The following is a 17,218-nucleotide window of genomic DNA, read 5'->3' as shown; positions in this document are numbered from 1 at the left end:
TTTCTCCTGGGTTCATTTATTCTTTGCAATGGTCACACAGATCTCATAGATCATACCCACAGTTGTGGGGTTTATTAGGGAAGTAACCGGTTACGATTCAAGTTCACAAAGCTGAGGATGCAGTTCTTCCACCAGGACAGCCTTTTCTCAGCCATGCTGCAGTTGTGTCGCTCTCGGGCCCTCAGCTCCCCAAAGAGCCTCTTGAGCCAGCTTGGCCTCTGCCCTTCTTGGATAATTGTTACAAAGCTCTTATAGCTCTACCAGTAAGTACCCAGAGGCACTGCACTCTGCCAGTAAGCCTTCCACCTGAAGGCATCAGCTTTCTCGCTCCACTGGCATGGAAGCTTACAGCCTTTCTCCTGCCAGTCTCCTGGTTCTGCTGTCTCTGCTGCTGCCATTTCTCTGCCACTGCCTCTTGCCATCTTGCCGTCTTCAGTGTTACAGCTTTCTCTCTCTTTGTATCCTGGGTCAAGGAGGGTCTCAGCACAGGGATCCCAGGTCCAAAGGACACACTTCGCTCCCATCTCTGCTTCTTGGTGGTAGTTAGGTCCCACTCTGCCTGGAATTGGCTCTCTTTTAAGCCCAGCAGGATGCCAAAACTGTCCAATCCACTTATTAGGGTTCCATGCAACTTATTTGCATGGTACCACCCCCACAAATGTGCCATGCTCCTTATTTACATTAAGACCAAGTTATCCAATCCCACTGGTGGGCCACAAGCCATCATTTGCATACTCCCACCCAGCCTTTCCTCCATGTGTATGTCAGTTTGTCATACTGTGGTGGCTTACATGTTGTTGTGATACTAGAAGCTTTGCCACCAGTGTTTCAAACTCCAGCAGGGTCATCTTTGGTAGACAGGTTTCAGCAGAGCTTTCAGACTAACACAGATTAGGAAGAAGGGCCTGGCAGTCTACTTCTGAAAAAATTGGCCAGTGAAAACATTATGAACAGCAGTGGAACATTGCTGATATAGTATCAGAAGATGAGCCCTTCAGGCTGGAAGGCTCCCAAAATAATGATTGGGGAAGAGCTGCCTCCTCAAAGTAGAATTGACCTTAATGATGTGGATGGAGTCAAGCTTTCAGGACCTTCTTTTGTGGATGTGACATGACTCAAAATGAGAAGAAACATCTGCTAATATCCATAAATAATCAGAACATGGAATGTACGAAGTATGAATCTACGGAAATTGAAAATCATCAAAAATGAAATGGAACGCATAAAAATCAATATCCTAGGCCTTAGGGAGCTGAAATGGACTGATATTGGCCATTTTGAATTGGATAATCATATAGTTTCCTATGGAGAGGTTGACAACCTGAAGAGGAATGGCATCACATTCATCGTCAAAAAGAACATTTTAAGATCTATCCCAAAGTACAATGCTGACAGTAATAGGATGATATCAATACGCCTACAAGGAAGACCAGTTAATACAACTATTATTCAAATTTACACACCAACTGCTAAGGCCAAAGATGAAGAAATTGAAGATTTTTACCAATTTCTTCAGTTTGAAATTGATCAAACATGCAATCAAAACTCACTGATAATTACTGGATTTGGAATGCGAAAGGTGGAAAGAAAGAAGGATTGGTAGTTGGAAAATATGCCCTTGGTGACAGAAACAATACCAGAGATTGCATGAGAAAAATTTGCAAGACCAATGACTTCATTGCAAATATCCTTTGTCACCATCATAACCGGCAACTATACCTGTGGGCCTCACCAGGTGGAATACACAGAAATCAAACTGACTATATTTGTGGAAAGAGACAATGGACAAGCACCACATAGTCAGTCAGAACAAGGCTAGGGGTCGACTGTGGAACAGACCATCAATTGCTCATTTACAAGTTCAAGCTGAAGTTGAAGAAAATTAGAACAAGTCCACAAAAGCCAAAGTACGACCTTGAGTATATGCCACCCGAATTTGAGACCATCTGAAGAATAGATTTGATGCATTTTATACTAATGACCAAAGACCAGATGAGCTGTGGAAGGACATCAAGAGCATCATACATAAGGAAAGCAAAAGATCATTAAAAAAGACAGGAAAGAAAGAGAAGACCAAAGTGAATGTCAAGAGACTCTGAAACTTGCTCTTGAATGTAGAGTAGCTAAAGCAGAAGGAAGAAATGATGAAGCAAAATGGCTGAACATAAGATTTCCAAGGTCAACTCAAGAAGACAAAGTAAAGTATTATAATGACATGTGCAAAGACCTGGAGTCAGAAAAACAAAAGGGAAGAACATGCTCAGTGTTTCTCAAGCTGAAAAAATTCAAGCCTTGAGATAGTTTCAATGTTGAAGGATTCTACGGGGAAAATATTAAACAATGCAGGAAGCATCAAAAGGCAGATGGAAAGAATACATAAAGTCATTGTACCAAAAACAATTGGTCAACATTCAACCATTTCAGGACGTAGCATATGATCAAGAACGATGGCACTGAAGGAAGAGGTCCAAGCTGCACTGAAGGCATTGGCCAAAAACAAGGCTCCAGGAATTGACGGAACACCAATTGAAATATTTCAACAAATGGATTCAGCACTGGAGGTGCTCACTGATCTATGCCAAGAAATTTGGAAGACAGCTACCAGGCCAACTGACAAGAAGAGATCCACATTTGTAACCATTCCAAAGAAAGGTGACGCAACAGAATGTGGAAATTATCAAACAATATCATTAATACCACATGTAAGTAAAATTTTGCTGAAGATCATTCAAAAGCGGTTGCAGCAGTATATTGACAAGAAACTGCCAGATATTCAAGCCAGGTTCAGAAGAGGACCTGGAACAAAGGATATCATTGCTGATGTCAGACAGATCATGGCTGAAAGCAGAGAACACCAGAAGGATGTTTGCCTGTGTTTTATTGACTAGGCAAAGGCATTTGGCTGTGTGGATCAAAACAAATTATGGAAATATTGCAAAGAATGGGAATTCTAGAATACTAAATTGTGCTCATGAGGAATTTGCACATAGATCAAGAGGCAGTCTTTCAAACAGAAAAAGGGAATATTACACAGTTTAAAGTCAAGAAAGGTGTGTGTCAGGGTTGTATCCTTTCACCATACTTATTCAGTCTGTATGCTGTGCAAATAATCCAAGAAGCTGGACTATATGAAGAACCATATGGCATCAGGACTGGAGAAAGACTCATTAACAAACTGAGATATGCAGATGGCACAACCTTGCTTGCTGAAAGTGAAGAGCACTTGAAGCACTTAATGATGAAGATCAAAGACCACAACCTTCAGTAAAGATTACACCTCAACATAAAGAAAACAAAAATCCTCACAACTGGACCAATAAGCAACATCATGATAAAGGGAGCAAAGATTGAAGTTGTCAAGGATTTCATTTTACTTGGATCCACAATCAACACCCATGTAAGCAGCAGTCAGAAAATCAAAAGATGCATTGCATTGGGCAAATCTGCGCAGAAGACCTCTTTAAAGTGTTGAAAAACACAGATGTCACCCTGAAGACTAAGGTGCGCCTGACCCAAGCCATGATGTTTTCAATTGCCTTATACGGATGAGAAAGCTGAAAAATGAATAAGGAAGACAGTAGAATTGACACCTTTAAATTGTGATGTTGGTGAAGAATGTTGAATATACCATGAACTGCTAGAAGAACATCTTGGAAGAAGTACAGCCAGAATGCTCATTTGAAACATAGTGAGACTAAATCTCACATACTTTGGACATGTTTTCCAGGAGGGACCAGTCCCTGGAGAAAGACATCATGCTTGGTAAAATAGACAGTCAGTGAAAATGAGGAAGATGGATTGACACAGTGGCTGTAACAATTGGCTCAAGCATAACAATGATTGTGATGACGGCGCAGAACCAGGCAGTGTTTCGTTCTGTTGTACATTGGGTCACTATGAGTCGGAGCCGACAGAACTGCCCCTAACCACGACAACACAGCATTTTGGTGGGAGTTATAAGACCATGGCAAGAAAGTATACACAAAAGTGGCCTGTCTCACTGTAACAGCCTTAGAAGTTATGACATAGAGGCATTATTTCTGTAAATAATAATGCTTTACATTTATTCGGAACTGTTAGCCTCAGTGTATTACTATTAAATGCAGAACACATATGCAAAGTGAAAAAAAACAAACAGCAAAATTATAATTGGGATTATATCTGCATAATTTCTTTACCTGGAATAGTTCCAAAAATGTAGTTGAATAAAAATTTCCAGTTGTCATTATTGCCTCAATTTATGGCAGCAATATCAACAAACATTAATGAAGTTTCTACTGTGTGCTAAGTATTGTGCTATGTGCCATATATCGAAGCAGTCAGTCCTCAGGAAGTTTATAATCTAATTGGAGATCAAAATAAATATATTAAGGGTAAGTAAACATAAAAGTTTATATCAATACCAAAAAAGAAGAAAATGTTAAAAAGTGTTCTAATTTACAGGTAAAACATACTATGGAGATTATCATGAAGCAGGAGTCAACAATTTTTGGGAAGGCAGTTTTCTAAAGGAAGTAAAGGTGCATATGTGTCAGGAAACCAGTATTTGTAGCTTTAAAAAGATAGAAGTTTATTTTGTAATCTTGTAAAAGAAGTCCAAGGTGAAGTCGTCCACAAATTGGTACCCACAGTCCTCAGGGGCTCAGTTTCACAATTGTTTGCACGAGGTTTACATCATCAAGGTTGCCTCATAGTCCAAGATAATTACTGGAGCTTCAGCCATCACAATCACCTTCTGGAAAAGAAAAAAAAGGAAGAATGAATGGCGAAAGGATGTACTCCCAGATGAATCAGTCCCCTTTCTCAATTCCTCTGAAAAACCTACCCAACAACATTGTTTGTATCTCATAGGCCAATCTAGTTTGCACAGGAGCCTGGGAAATACATCCCTTTGCTGGGCATATTGCCACTCCAAACAAAATCAAAGTTCTGTTGGTAAGGAAAAAGTGGAGAATGAATACTGGAATTCTCTGTCCCAGAAGAGTTTATGGGACTACCAGGAAAAAAAAAAAAAAAAAACAGAAGTGTAGACTGGGATAGAATTGTGCAGGCTTTGCATTATAGCATCAGAAATGTGGAAAGAATCCTATAAGCTGTGAGGTAACAGAAATAGCTTTGAGCAGGGAACACTGAATCAACATGGCATTTTAGAAACACGTGACAAGCAGCACGAAGGGATGGCTTTAGGAAATCGGAGACTAGAGACAGGGCAGGAGTCCATGCAATGGAGTGATAAGGACTTGAATCAAGGCAGTGTTAGCAGTCATAGAAAGGAAAAGAAAGTAAGATCCTGAGGGAAATGATTGCTTAGGCATAAGGCAAGAATGGAGAAGTATCAGTCAAAACAGATGGTGAGTTTGAAGCAGATGATTGGGAGGTTCATGCCCTCATTACGAGAAATATGAAAGTCAGCAGCCAGTTTCAGGGAAAACAGGAGTAGTTCTATCATAAATACACTACATTTGAGGAAGCGTTATGCCCTGGAAATGGAAAGGTAAAGCTGGTCTGGATAATAGAAGGAAGACCAATGCTGTATATACATACTGATACTAGGCAAGTGGCTAATGTTCCCAACGGCTAGTATATACACAAAGCAAAGGAGGGACCAAGGATTGAACCTTGAGAAATTCCCCTATTTATTGAGTAGACGGAATGTGAGGTCAGAAAAGGAATTATCTATGGATGCCAATAGAGAATAGCAGTAAGAAAACAAAACATGAATTTGTTCCACAGCACGTTTCACAAGAATACTAAGTGTTATTTACCCCAAATCTATTAATTCTATGTGAAAAGGTGAATATACCCCAGTGAGTAATTTTCCTTATGAGATTTGAGGAATCACTGAAGGTTCACTGTGATTCCTATTTTAATGTCTTTCCATACATTCCTCAATGACCAGAAGAGTGCATAACAATTATTTCCTCCAAAGAAATACTGCAATAAAAAAAAATAATAATAATAACATAGTATTATAAACAGAAATCATTTCTTTTTGTTTGTTTTAAGACCCTGGTTTCCAGTATAAAGAAATGTCCCAGTTTCTTAGTCACTGGCCAACGGGATATTGTTATTGAAAAGGATGGGAAACAGGAATCTACTACTTTTGATGCTGTAATGATTTGTTCAGGACATCATGTATACCCCAATCTGCCAACTAATTCCTTTCCTGGTAAGTCTGGAAATTATATATTAATCTGGGGACTTATGCACAAACATCAAGAATTCAGACAGATTTTTACAAAGATTGTATGTAATGATTATTTTTAAGGCACCAAAGATTTAAACAAAAAATCTTTTAAGCCTGATAATACGTGAAATACAGTAATAAATGGCCTTCTAAACCCATATCTTAAAAGAATTAAAAAACCTATAAGTCATAGATCAGAGACTATGACAAAGTTTCTAAGTTTAGAGAAAGTAACTCAAGTATAAGTCTTGACTACTCCTGGAGTCTCTGGGCAGAGTAACATCCAAAGAAGTAGAGTTCAGCCACCAAAACGTTCCATTTTCTTATGTTACTTATAGGGGAAATCTGGATTTTCTAATTCCTTCTATAGCCACAATTTGCAAATTAACTTTAGAAATCTCAGTGATTGTGTGTTGGCATTGGGGGAGGCTCTCCAATACTACCCCAAAGTGGCAAAATCAAGTAAATACAATACACAGCAACCTACCTTCCTTCCTTCATCCCTTTATTCCTTTTTCTCTTCTTCCCTCCCTCCCTTCTTTCTTTTCCTTCCTTCCTTGTTCTAGGAGCACATGCACCCTCAAAGATATTAGAGTTCCTACCTCAAGGCATGGTTTTCACAGGCTAAAGTGAACGAAAAAATGGTGGAGGTCAAGGACAGAAGTTTACAACCAGTAATGTTATAAGGCAGTATATTTAGTGGTTCTGAGTGTGGGCAAAGGGTTTTTTGTTTGTTTTTCAAGCGTAGGCTGAGAATAACTGGGTGCAATTCCTTATTCCACTAATTCCTTATCACATGATCTTAGGCAAGTCACTTGACTTCTTTGCCTCAATTTCCTTATCTTTTAAAATAGGGGTAATTCTGGTACCTACCATTCAAGGATATTATCAAGATTAAATGAGTTAAAATATGTAAACCATTTAGCAGAGGGCCTAACCCACAGTAAGTACTCAATAAATATTGGCTGTTATTATTATCAAACTGTAAGGTCACATGTTTTTGTTTTTAAGGTACTAACAGTAATTATTCAGGGACTTAGTATCAAAAACCACTGAAAGGGTAAAAGCATTTCAACTAGAAATTTTTTTTTTTAATTAAGACTGATAATAAAAGGCCAAAAAAGAAAAACATTGAAAAAGTGAGTGTTCATAATTTCATGTGAGAATCAGCTTAAACCACTCCTCGTGTTCCACATAGGCCTAGAAAATTTCAAGGCAACTACCTCCACAGCCGTAACTATAAAGACCGAGAAGCCTTCAAGGGGAAGAGGGTGCTAGTGATTGGCCTGGGGAACTCAGGATGCGACATTGCCGTTGAGCTCAGTAGTCTGGCTGCACAGGTACATGACTGAAGGTGTTTCGGGAAACAAATCTATGTTAGGCCTATGCTACTAAATCAACAGCCTCGGCACTGCTATAGTGTTTGCCACATCATTCTGCAAGGGATCGACCTTTTGTATTGTTGTTGTTAGGTGCTGTCCAGTCGATTCCAACTCATAGTGACCCTGTGTACAACAGAAAGAAACACTGCCTGGTCGTATGCCATCCTTGCAATCATTGTTGTGCTTGAGCCCGTTGTTGTAACCACTGTGTCAATCCATCTCGTTGAGGGGGTTTCTCTTTTTCACTTACCCTCTACTTTACCAAGCATGATGTCCTTCTTCAGGGACTGGTCCCTCCTGATAACACGTCCAAAGTACGTGAGACAAAGTCTTGTCATCCTCGCTTCAAAGGAGCATTCTGGCTGTCCTTCTTCCAAGATAGATCTGTTTGTTTTTCTGGCAGTCCTTTTGTATATATCCTTTAAATCAAGGAGAATATGAGATGTTCTCACTTGAAGTAAGGTAATATGGCCCATGCTAGTAAGGAAGTACATTCTGCTGGAACCAGAGGTACATGTGTGAGTGTGTATGTGCATATGAATGTGTGTGTGTTGTTTTAATTTTATGCTCTGATTACCTCCGCATAGACTAATTGCTAGTCTGCTTCTACCTTTATTTAATGGTATTTCTTATGTTGGAATTGACTCTACGGCAATGGGTTTGATTTTATTTTTATTGATTTTTTGGACCATGCAAAAAGGACTGTGTTTACCACCCTGAAGATCTGGACGACACACAGATCTTGCTATCATTTATTCATCCAATAACAGGTGCTCAACAAATACTGTTTCTTGCTATCATTTATTCATCCAACAACAGGTGCTCAACAAATACTGGCCACTATTATGTGTCAGAACTATGCTCAGCTCTGGGGAACCAGAAATAAACTAGACTAAGTAGTTCCTGACTTTAAGAACCAGTCAGCAGGAGCAAGTGGAGGTAACAGGTACACAAGTCATCACAAAAGAAGGTACTGAGTCTCCCAATGGAGTTAGGCATGATGTTTGCAGCACCCTGAAAAGGAAACCTAACAGCCTGGATGAAGTCAAGGAAGGCTTCCCACAGGACTCCAGGCTGTCTCACATGACCAGTAGACCCTTAAGAATCTTTTTTTTTTTTTAAGAAAATGTACTCAATAAATAAATCTTTAAACAAGATATAAAGAAAACCTAAGAAATCTTTTAAAAGTAAAGTTCCCTTGAAATACTACAAAGATGATAAGGTGTCTGTACCTTTTTGACACCAATTCCTAAATGTCTTCTCTGACACTACCTGCAAATGCAGTTCTTCTTCTGACCCTAGCCACCCAGAGTTAGGTCAGATCTCACACCATCAGGGGCACAGTCCTCCAGAATGTGAAGTCAGCCCAAGAACTTAAATACCAATCATAAGTTTGGGGGTCCCCAGAACACCCCCACTTCTGTCCTGCCAGCTACAAATTCAGTAGTTCCCTGTCCCCTTGGGTTTGATAATTGGCAAGAGTGACTCCCTAAACTTGGGAAAGTACTATACTTATAATCACAGCTTTGTTACACAGGACGTAAATCAGGACTAGTATCGAGATGTGATGCATAGGGCAAGGCCTAAGAGGGTTTCAAACAGAGTTTCCATGTCCCAAAGATTCTGTGTTACCCTCCCATACAGTAGTGTCTTTCCCTAACCAGGAAGCTCCCTCAAGCCTCAATTCCAGAGTTTGTATTGGAGTTTCATTATGTAGGCATGATTGATTGAATCATTGGTCACATAACTAAATTCAGTCTCTACTCCTCTTCCCAGAGGCTGGGCTGATATCACTATCACTGGATCTTTCTGGCATTGCCAGCCCCAAACCTGAGTCATTTCATTGGTGTAACCTGTCAGGTGTGTTCCAGTTGCTCTACACAAATAACAAAGATATTCTAATCACTAGGGATATTCAAAGATTTAAAGGTAACCTCCCAGGAACCAAAAACAAAGACCAAATTCTTTGAATAAAGGAATTCTTCCCCTCACAGATTGGGTGCCTACTTTTTAAACTTGACAAGACCCAGGCTCTCAGGACTGAGACAACTTCCTTGGTTTGGGATGCCAAGTAGAGCATGGGTATTCAGGAGGACTGGAAAAAGAGACTAGGGAATACAAAGAGAAAGCAGAAAACAGAATTAAATCCTTGGCATCTCCTCAGACTAATTTCAGCAAGTGATTTAGCTACATTCTCCCCAGCCAAGCCCACCTACCACCACCACTGACCTGCCATTTTAGTCTCTGAGTCTATAAGTTGAATACAGAGCCATTTTGTTGCAAGATGGTTCTAACTCTTTCAACAACTAGGCACTAGCCCTCTGGAATGGTGAGAAGGAATAGTCCTAACTCTTCCTAGTTTTAATTATGGACAATTCATCTTAATCCACCTCTTTAAAAGTGCTCCTACCTGTATATTGAGGGAATATATGGGAAAAGTACCCTTCAGAATTGTGTTGTGTTGCTTATTTCTTACAGAGTGATACTAAAATCTATGTTGCCTTTCACTCACCAGGTCATGATCAGCACCAGAAGTGGTTCCTGGGTCATGAGTCGGGTTTGGGATGATGGCTATCCTTGGGACATGGTGTGTGTTACCCGCTTTACATCCTTTCTCCAGAATGCCCTTCCTCCATTTGTCTCTGACTGGTTATATGTCAAGAATATGAACACATGGTTTAAGCGTAAGAACTACGGCCTCATGCCTTTAAATGGGTACTACAAATAATACATATTTTATTATTCAAAAAAGTGAGGAACTAGTTTAAATTTAATTTGAAGGATTGAATTAAGGACCGCAGAGGTGACAGAGTATGCCCGGAGACCTACATATACAGTGAAAGTCTCATTAAAGTTAGTCTAGCAGGGAAAGGGTGGTGAAAAGAACCCATAATATCTATAGCTCCACAATGGGGATGGAGCAGGCAGCTAGATCACCTAACATGCAGGACTAATTTATGGCAGCTACAAGCTATAACATAGAACTTTGAGGCTTATGCCACTCATTCATCCACTGGCTGAGACAACACAAATTGTTTAGGAAATATCTTGTCCATGCTTGTGGATAAATGAGGGATAAACAAAAAAAAAGCCAAACCTGTTACCGTAGAGTCCATTCTGATTCATAGCAACCCTGTAACAGAGTACAACTGCCAAGTAGGGTTTCCAAGAAGTAGCTGGTGAATTCAAACTCCCAACCTTTTGGTCAGCAGCCAAGCTGTCAACCACTACACCACCAGGGCTCCAAAAAGCAACTGTTTCCACCTAGTTTATAACCAGTGACCTTTCACGTGTAAGGCGAATATGAACGGGGATAGCAATAATAATACCTACTCCTCAGGACTGTTGTGATAGTAAGATAAAACATAGAAAAATTACCTTGTAAACTGTAAAGCTTTACAAACACTGGTTCTTATTAGTCTCAAATTTTATAATTCTAAGCAGCAATTAACAAAGTACTATTAATCAACCTGTCTCAACAAGTAGGCAGTCACAAAACAAAAGTACACATCCCCTCCATCCCTAAAGGGTTGATGGTTTTGCAGAATAGGCAGGAGGTACGGAACATGTGAGGCAGTAGAGACTCACAAGGCTGCTCTAGCCTGTAAAATTAATAACGCTTGCCTAGTTACCTCTCCATAAAGAAATCTCAAAACCTACTCATTAGGAAGCCATTCTAGGTAGAAAACCGGGAATATCGATGGAAAAAGAATATTTAAGTAGGTATGAAAAAAAAATTCACTAAGAAATGTCATCTTTTGACTTATATTAGCAAAAAAGTTTTATTCAGAGAAACAAAGGAAAAGTAAGTGAAAGCTGTGAATCTGAATACCAAAAGACAAGTTAGGAGACAAGCCCTCTTTCCAAAGCATTTATTCTACCAAGTCTTTCAGGTTGCTGTATCACTGTCCTAGTTTCCTAGTGCTGATGTACAGAAATACCACAAATAGGTGGTTCTAAAAAACAGAAATTATTTTCTCACAGTTTGGGATGCTAGAAGTCAGAATTCAGGGTATCGGCTCTAGAGGAAGTCTCTCTCTTTGGGCTCTGGAAGGAGACACTTGTCTCTTTTAGCTTCTATTCCTGGGTTCCTGGGAGATTTCCCCATGGCATCTGTCTTTCCCCCATTTTGTGCTTTGTTTTATATGTAAAAAGTTATTGGCGTAAGACACATCATACACTGATACGACTTCATTAATACACCAAAGAAAACCCTATTTCCAAATGGTATTACATCCACAGGTATATTGTTGTTGTTAGGTTCTGTCAAGTGGGTCCTGACTCAGAGACCCTATGTACCACAGAACAAAATACTGCCTGGTCATGCACCACCCTCACAATCGTTGCTATGCTTGAGTCCATTGTTGCAGCCTCTGTGTCAATCCATCTCATGGAGGGTCTTCCTCTCTTCCGCTGACCCTGTACTTTACCAAGCATAATGTCCTTTTCCAGGGGCTGGTCCCTCCTAATAACATGTCCAAAGTATGTAAGACGCAGTCTCACCATCCTTGCTTCTAAGGAGCATTCTGGTTGTACTTCTTCCAAGACAGATTTGTTCCTGCTTTTGGCAGTCCACGATATATTCAATATTCTTCGCCAATACCACAATTCAAAGGGGTCAATTCTTGTTTGGTCTTCCTTATTCAATGCTCAGCTTTCATATGCACGTGATGTGACTGAAAATACCATGGCTTGGGTCAGACACACCTTATTCTTCAAGGTGACATCTTTGCTTTTCAACACTTTAAAGAGATCTTTTGCAGCAGATTTGCCTAATGCGATGCACCTTTTGATTTCTGGACTGCTGCTTCCATGGCTGTTGATTGTGGATCCAAGTAAAATGAAATCCTTGACAACTTCAATCTTTTCTCCATTTATTGTGATGTTGCTTACTGCTTACTGGTCCAGTTGTGAGGATTTTTGTTTTCTTTATGTTGAGGTGTAATCCATACTGAAGGCTGTGGTCTTTGATCTTCATTAGGAAGCACTTCAAGTCCTCTTCAATTTCAGCAAGCAAGGTTGTGTCATCTGCATAACACAGGTTGTAGGGGTTAGGATTTACAACATATATTTTTGGAGGACACAATTAAGTCCATTAACAATCCCTAAAGGGGTTGAAAGGGAACAATGTTGATGTTATGCATTTAAAATTATGCTTATTTTAATTTTGAAGTCTGAGTTGGTTCAGAGTTTTTTGTCTTGTAAGAGTACAAGTGCGAATTATATTTTGGCTTTGCCATCTAGGCAATCAAACGTAGTTTTGGAAATCCATTCTTTCCAAGAACTAAGCTCCCCCTCTGGAAAAAAAAAACCAACAAAAAAAGGGTTTATAATTCCCCTATTTGTTAATGATGTCTTCTCTCTCCTCTCTTTCATGTGTGAATGGTGGGGGGACAGAGGGTAAAAAGGACAGGTTTAGATGACCTAGATTTTGCCACCTTGTAAGGTAAAAGGCGAGGTTGCAGAATTATAGAGTTGGAAAAAGTTGTGGAAGTATAGAAGCAAATTCCAAGGTTTACAAAATTTCTTTGTATCTGAGATACTTGGAGGAAATTTCGGAGTTGCAAAAGGATACTTAACTCAAAATGAAATATGTCATCAAGAAAAATATCATTTGTAGAATTTTGTTAACTGAAGTGCAGTATTATGGTTGTTGTACTTTTTTTACTTTCTTTTGTTACCACAGCTGGTGAAACAAAACCAAACATGGCAATAAAACATCCCAACAATGCAAGTCTGATTTCTCCACATAAGACAATCCCTTAAAATTGTAATACGGTGCTTTATGTGCCAGTCACTCTTTCAAGTGCTTTATAGATAATTGTTCATTTGATCTTCAACCCTGTGAGGCAGATTCTATCATTATCCCCATTTTACAGAGAAGGAAACAGAGAAGTAACAGCTAATAAGAGATGAAGCTGGGTTATAAACGTGGGCCATCTGGCTCCAGACTCTGTACTCTTAACCACTTTATTACATCTAGGAATTTATTTTATTCTCATTTGGTGAACCTCTTACATGAACAGTATAAGTACCCATGAGAGAATCTTCAAGTTTCAAGGAGGTAAAAGAGGCAGCTCAGACTAAAATTTTTTTTTTTTAATTGTACTTTAGATGAACGTTTACAGAACAAACTAGTTTCTCGTTAAACAGTACATATAATGTTTTATGACATTGGTTAACAACTCCACAACATAACAACACTCTCCCTTCTCGACCTTGGGTTCCCTTATTTCCAGCTTTCCTGTCCCGTTCTGCCTTCTAGTCCTTACCCCAGGGCTGGTGTGCCCCTTTAGTCTCATTTTTTTATGGGTCTGTTCAATCTTTGGCTGAAGGGTGAACCTCAGGAATGACTTCATGGCTGAGCAGAAAGGGTGTTCAGGGGCCATACTTCAGACTGAAATTCTTAAGGATTGTTACAGGCAATAGGAAAGAAATCACCACAAGAGAAGATAATTCAGTGGCCCTCTTCTGCTGTTTAACTGCTCAAGTTTGGTTTTGATGCTGGGAGCTCTTGCAAGTATTTCTTGTAAATAAGGTACTTTACAGCACTGTCCCTTCTCTCTCATTTCTGCAGTCCCCTGAGGAAAGAGCCAGTGTTCAACGATGAGCTTCCATCTCGAATCCTGTGTGGCACCATGTCCATTAAGCCCAATGTGAAACAGTTCACAGAGACCTCAGCTGTGTTTGAGGATGGGACCGTGTTTGAGGCCATTGACTCTGTCATCTTTGCAACAGGCTATGATTATGCTTACCCCTTCCTTGACGACTCCATCATCAAAAGCAGGAACAATGAGGTCACCTTGTTTAAAGGCATCTTCCCCCCACAAATGGAGAAGTCAACCTTGGCTATGATTGGCTTTGTTTAGTCTCTTGGGGCTGCCATCCCCACTGTTGACCTGCAGACCCACTGGGCTGCTAAAGTGTTTGCAAGTAGGTGGGCCATTCTCTCCATTCATTTAGCCAATAAACATTTATTGAACACCAATTATATGCCAAGTATTCTGCTAGGAACTCAGCATACAACTGGGACAAGGCTCCTTGACCTCACGTAGCTTAAAATGGGAGGTGAAGGAGAAATACCACAATAGGGGTATTCTGGTGAGGGAAGTTAGGTAGTGAGTTATTCCATACTGAGGGATCAGCATGAGGAAAGGCATGAAGGTTGGGAATATCGTGGAGTGTGTAAGGAACCAGAAACGCATTGGCGAACAGGAATATAAACCAGAGGCAGGGAGTGACAAAAACTGGAGGAAGTCTTCAGAACATGGAGTGCCTTACGAGCTGTGTTAAAGAGGTTAGACTTCTCATAGGGGAATTTGGAGGATTTTGGAAGGTTTTAAGTAGTACAGGGATAGCAGTAGGATAACTGCAATATCAAGGGCCCACTGCTAGATTTGCACAGGTTGGAAAGTGGTGGGTGTTGGTGGGTGGTGGGTATTGGTGGCATGCTAAAGGAGACCTTATTGGTATCAGTTTGGGTCAGAATAACAATGTCAGTCCATTCCTACTCCATGGACAATCTCATCCCCCTCCTTCCACCCTAGATCCCATGGTCTCCAGGGACTAAAATATCCTTATGTGAGGAAATTAAGAATATGAAGAAATAAGACATGGAAAAAGCAATGTCTCAAATATATTGTTTCACTTACTCCAATCATATCGATCACTATTATTATTGAAAGTATCCTTTATTCAAAGACTTGAGAACGTTAAGTGATAGTTATACCTTACCTAATATAATGTCCTTTAAAACCTAGACTACAGGTAATGAAGCAAATATTAAAATCAGACTGTGTGTTTATGCGTACTCAAAATGTATGTAAATAAGCTTCTATTTCAAATGCACCATAAGGATCATCATTTAAAAAGAACTCTGCCATGAAATCTTCTGTAAGGGAAAGCGTCTTTGTGATACAGACACTCCCCTGTAAAATACTTCTATTGTCTTTTTCTCTTGAAAGGCACAGCAGTGCCAAGAACCTAAAGTTTTATGGGAAGGTTGAATACAGTTCATAATCTAAGAAATTTGCAGGATATCATTTATTCATTCAGCTAATATTTACTGAGCTCCTATTACATGCCAGGCTCTGTCCTTGCACTTAGGAAAGAACAGCAAACAAAACAGACCAAAATGCTGGTGCCTATGGAGCTTACTTTCTAGTAGGGGGCACAGCAAATAGCTGACTGGGGGACCACCAGGCTGAGGCAAAACGCTAACAATGACTGGGAAGTGTTCATGTACTGCAAATGTTATAATAACTTTCTGCCATTGTAGAAGGCCAATGAGCTACAACAGCAAGCAAAGAGGGCTCCGCTGATGCAGTGAGATTTTCAGAAAATTCCAAACATTCAGCTGCTCCTCAAAACATTCTCCCTGGCTGCAGGCTGATGCTGGAAATCCCACACTTCCTTCCATTACCTGATTTTAGTTGCCTTAGAGTGAAATATTTTACCTGATCATTTCCTGAGAGAAGTTTTAGCAAGGGGATGCAGGCAAGAGATATGAAGGAACTGTTAAGTTTGAGATATGTTGGAGATGAGGCCCACCACAAGAGAGAATGTCGCAGAAATATGCGACTGGGTAATTTGAAGCTGCAAACTTCGCTGTCACTAGCTCACTGCAGGCCAGCTTTGGCATTCCCAGAGAGGGTCCATTAACTTCTCGAGTCTTGATTTCTGTGAATTTTTCTGCTAAAGACAATCCCCTAGATACAAAAACTTTCAGGAATATTCTTCATAAATACCGAGAGAGTTCCATCATGTCATTATATATTTCTGATTTCTCTGTCTTTTTCAATATTTCTCTCTTCACTTCTTTTCTACACTCATGTACCCTACCAACCATGAAAGAAATGATGGATGACATTGATGGGAAAATGGGGAAAAAACTCAAGTGGTAAGAGATTGTACTTGCTAATGAAATGAGTCCTAAAAGTCTTCTTCATATGTAAGAAGACAGTAATGATATTATAATATTGTCACTAGTCAAAGTTTACTAGATTCGATATAATCAAGTGATTTTAGATAGACAAATAATAGTCATTATACTTCTCCTGTATACCTCTAGAGCACTGGTTCACAAACGGGAGTGATTTTTGTCTCCCAGGGGATATTTGCCAATGTTTAGAGACATTTTGGTTGTCACAACAGAGGGGTGCTACTACCTTCTAGTGGACAGAGGCCACGAATGCTGCTAAACACCCTAAACTGCACAGGACAGCCCCCACGAAACAAAAAATTATCCAGCCCAGAAGGTCAATAGTGCTAGGGTTGAAAAACTGCTCTAGAGCTTTCACCAAGAGCTCCTTCCTGATCAACCACATGTTACCAAGTTAGCTAGCTGGAAATAGAGCAGTGGCATCAAGTTTACTGTGATAAGAAAACCAAATGAAGAATTAAATCCAGTTCACTTGCCCGATTATGCTCATCTTACTTTTAATCAACCAATAAACTAATCACCAGAAATTCTTGTGCACTATACACTGTTCTAGGTAGTACAGTCTGTGCTGAACACAGCTGTTCTTCATTGAATTGCTTGGTCCTCAAACTTTTCCTCCCTTTTGCCACCTTATTCCTGTCCGTTAGATGCACCCAGAGGCTCAGGTGTTTCTACCCTTTATTGTCTATCAAAAATTTCTTTTAGGAA

At 39.9% G+C, this 17,218-nt stretch overlaps 1 protein-coding gene across 1 annotated transcript in view; it reads left to right on the top strand.

The window, feature by feature from the left end:
* Nucleotides 1-17,218, top strand: part of LOC126073953 (putative dimethylaniline monooxygenase [N-oxide-forming] 6) — a 29,127-nt gene that overhangs the window by 9,071 nt on the left and 2,838 nt on the right. The window contains 5 exon segments of the mRNA XM_049881250.1: nucleotides 6,007-6,173; nucleotides 7,392-7,527; nucleotides 10,085-10,284; nucleotides 14,147-14,502; nucleotides 16,396-16,468. Of these exon segments, the coding sequence (XP_049737207.1) occupies nucleotides 6,007-6,173; nucleotides 7,392-7,527; nucleotides 10,085-10,284; nucleotides 14,147-14,502; nucleotides 16,396-16,468 (932 nt within the window).

Source organism: Elephas maximus, chromosome 3, assembly GCF_024166365.1.
Source record: "Elephas maximus indicus isolate mEleMax1 chromosome 3, mEleMax1 primary haplotype, whole genome shotgun sequence".
Lineage (NCBI taxonomy): Eukaryota > Metazoa > Chordata > Mammalia > Proboscidea > Elephantidae > Elephas > Elephas maximus.
Note: the sequence above shows the minus strand (reverse complement) of the source record. Positions and strands in the feature narration are given on the sequence as shown.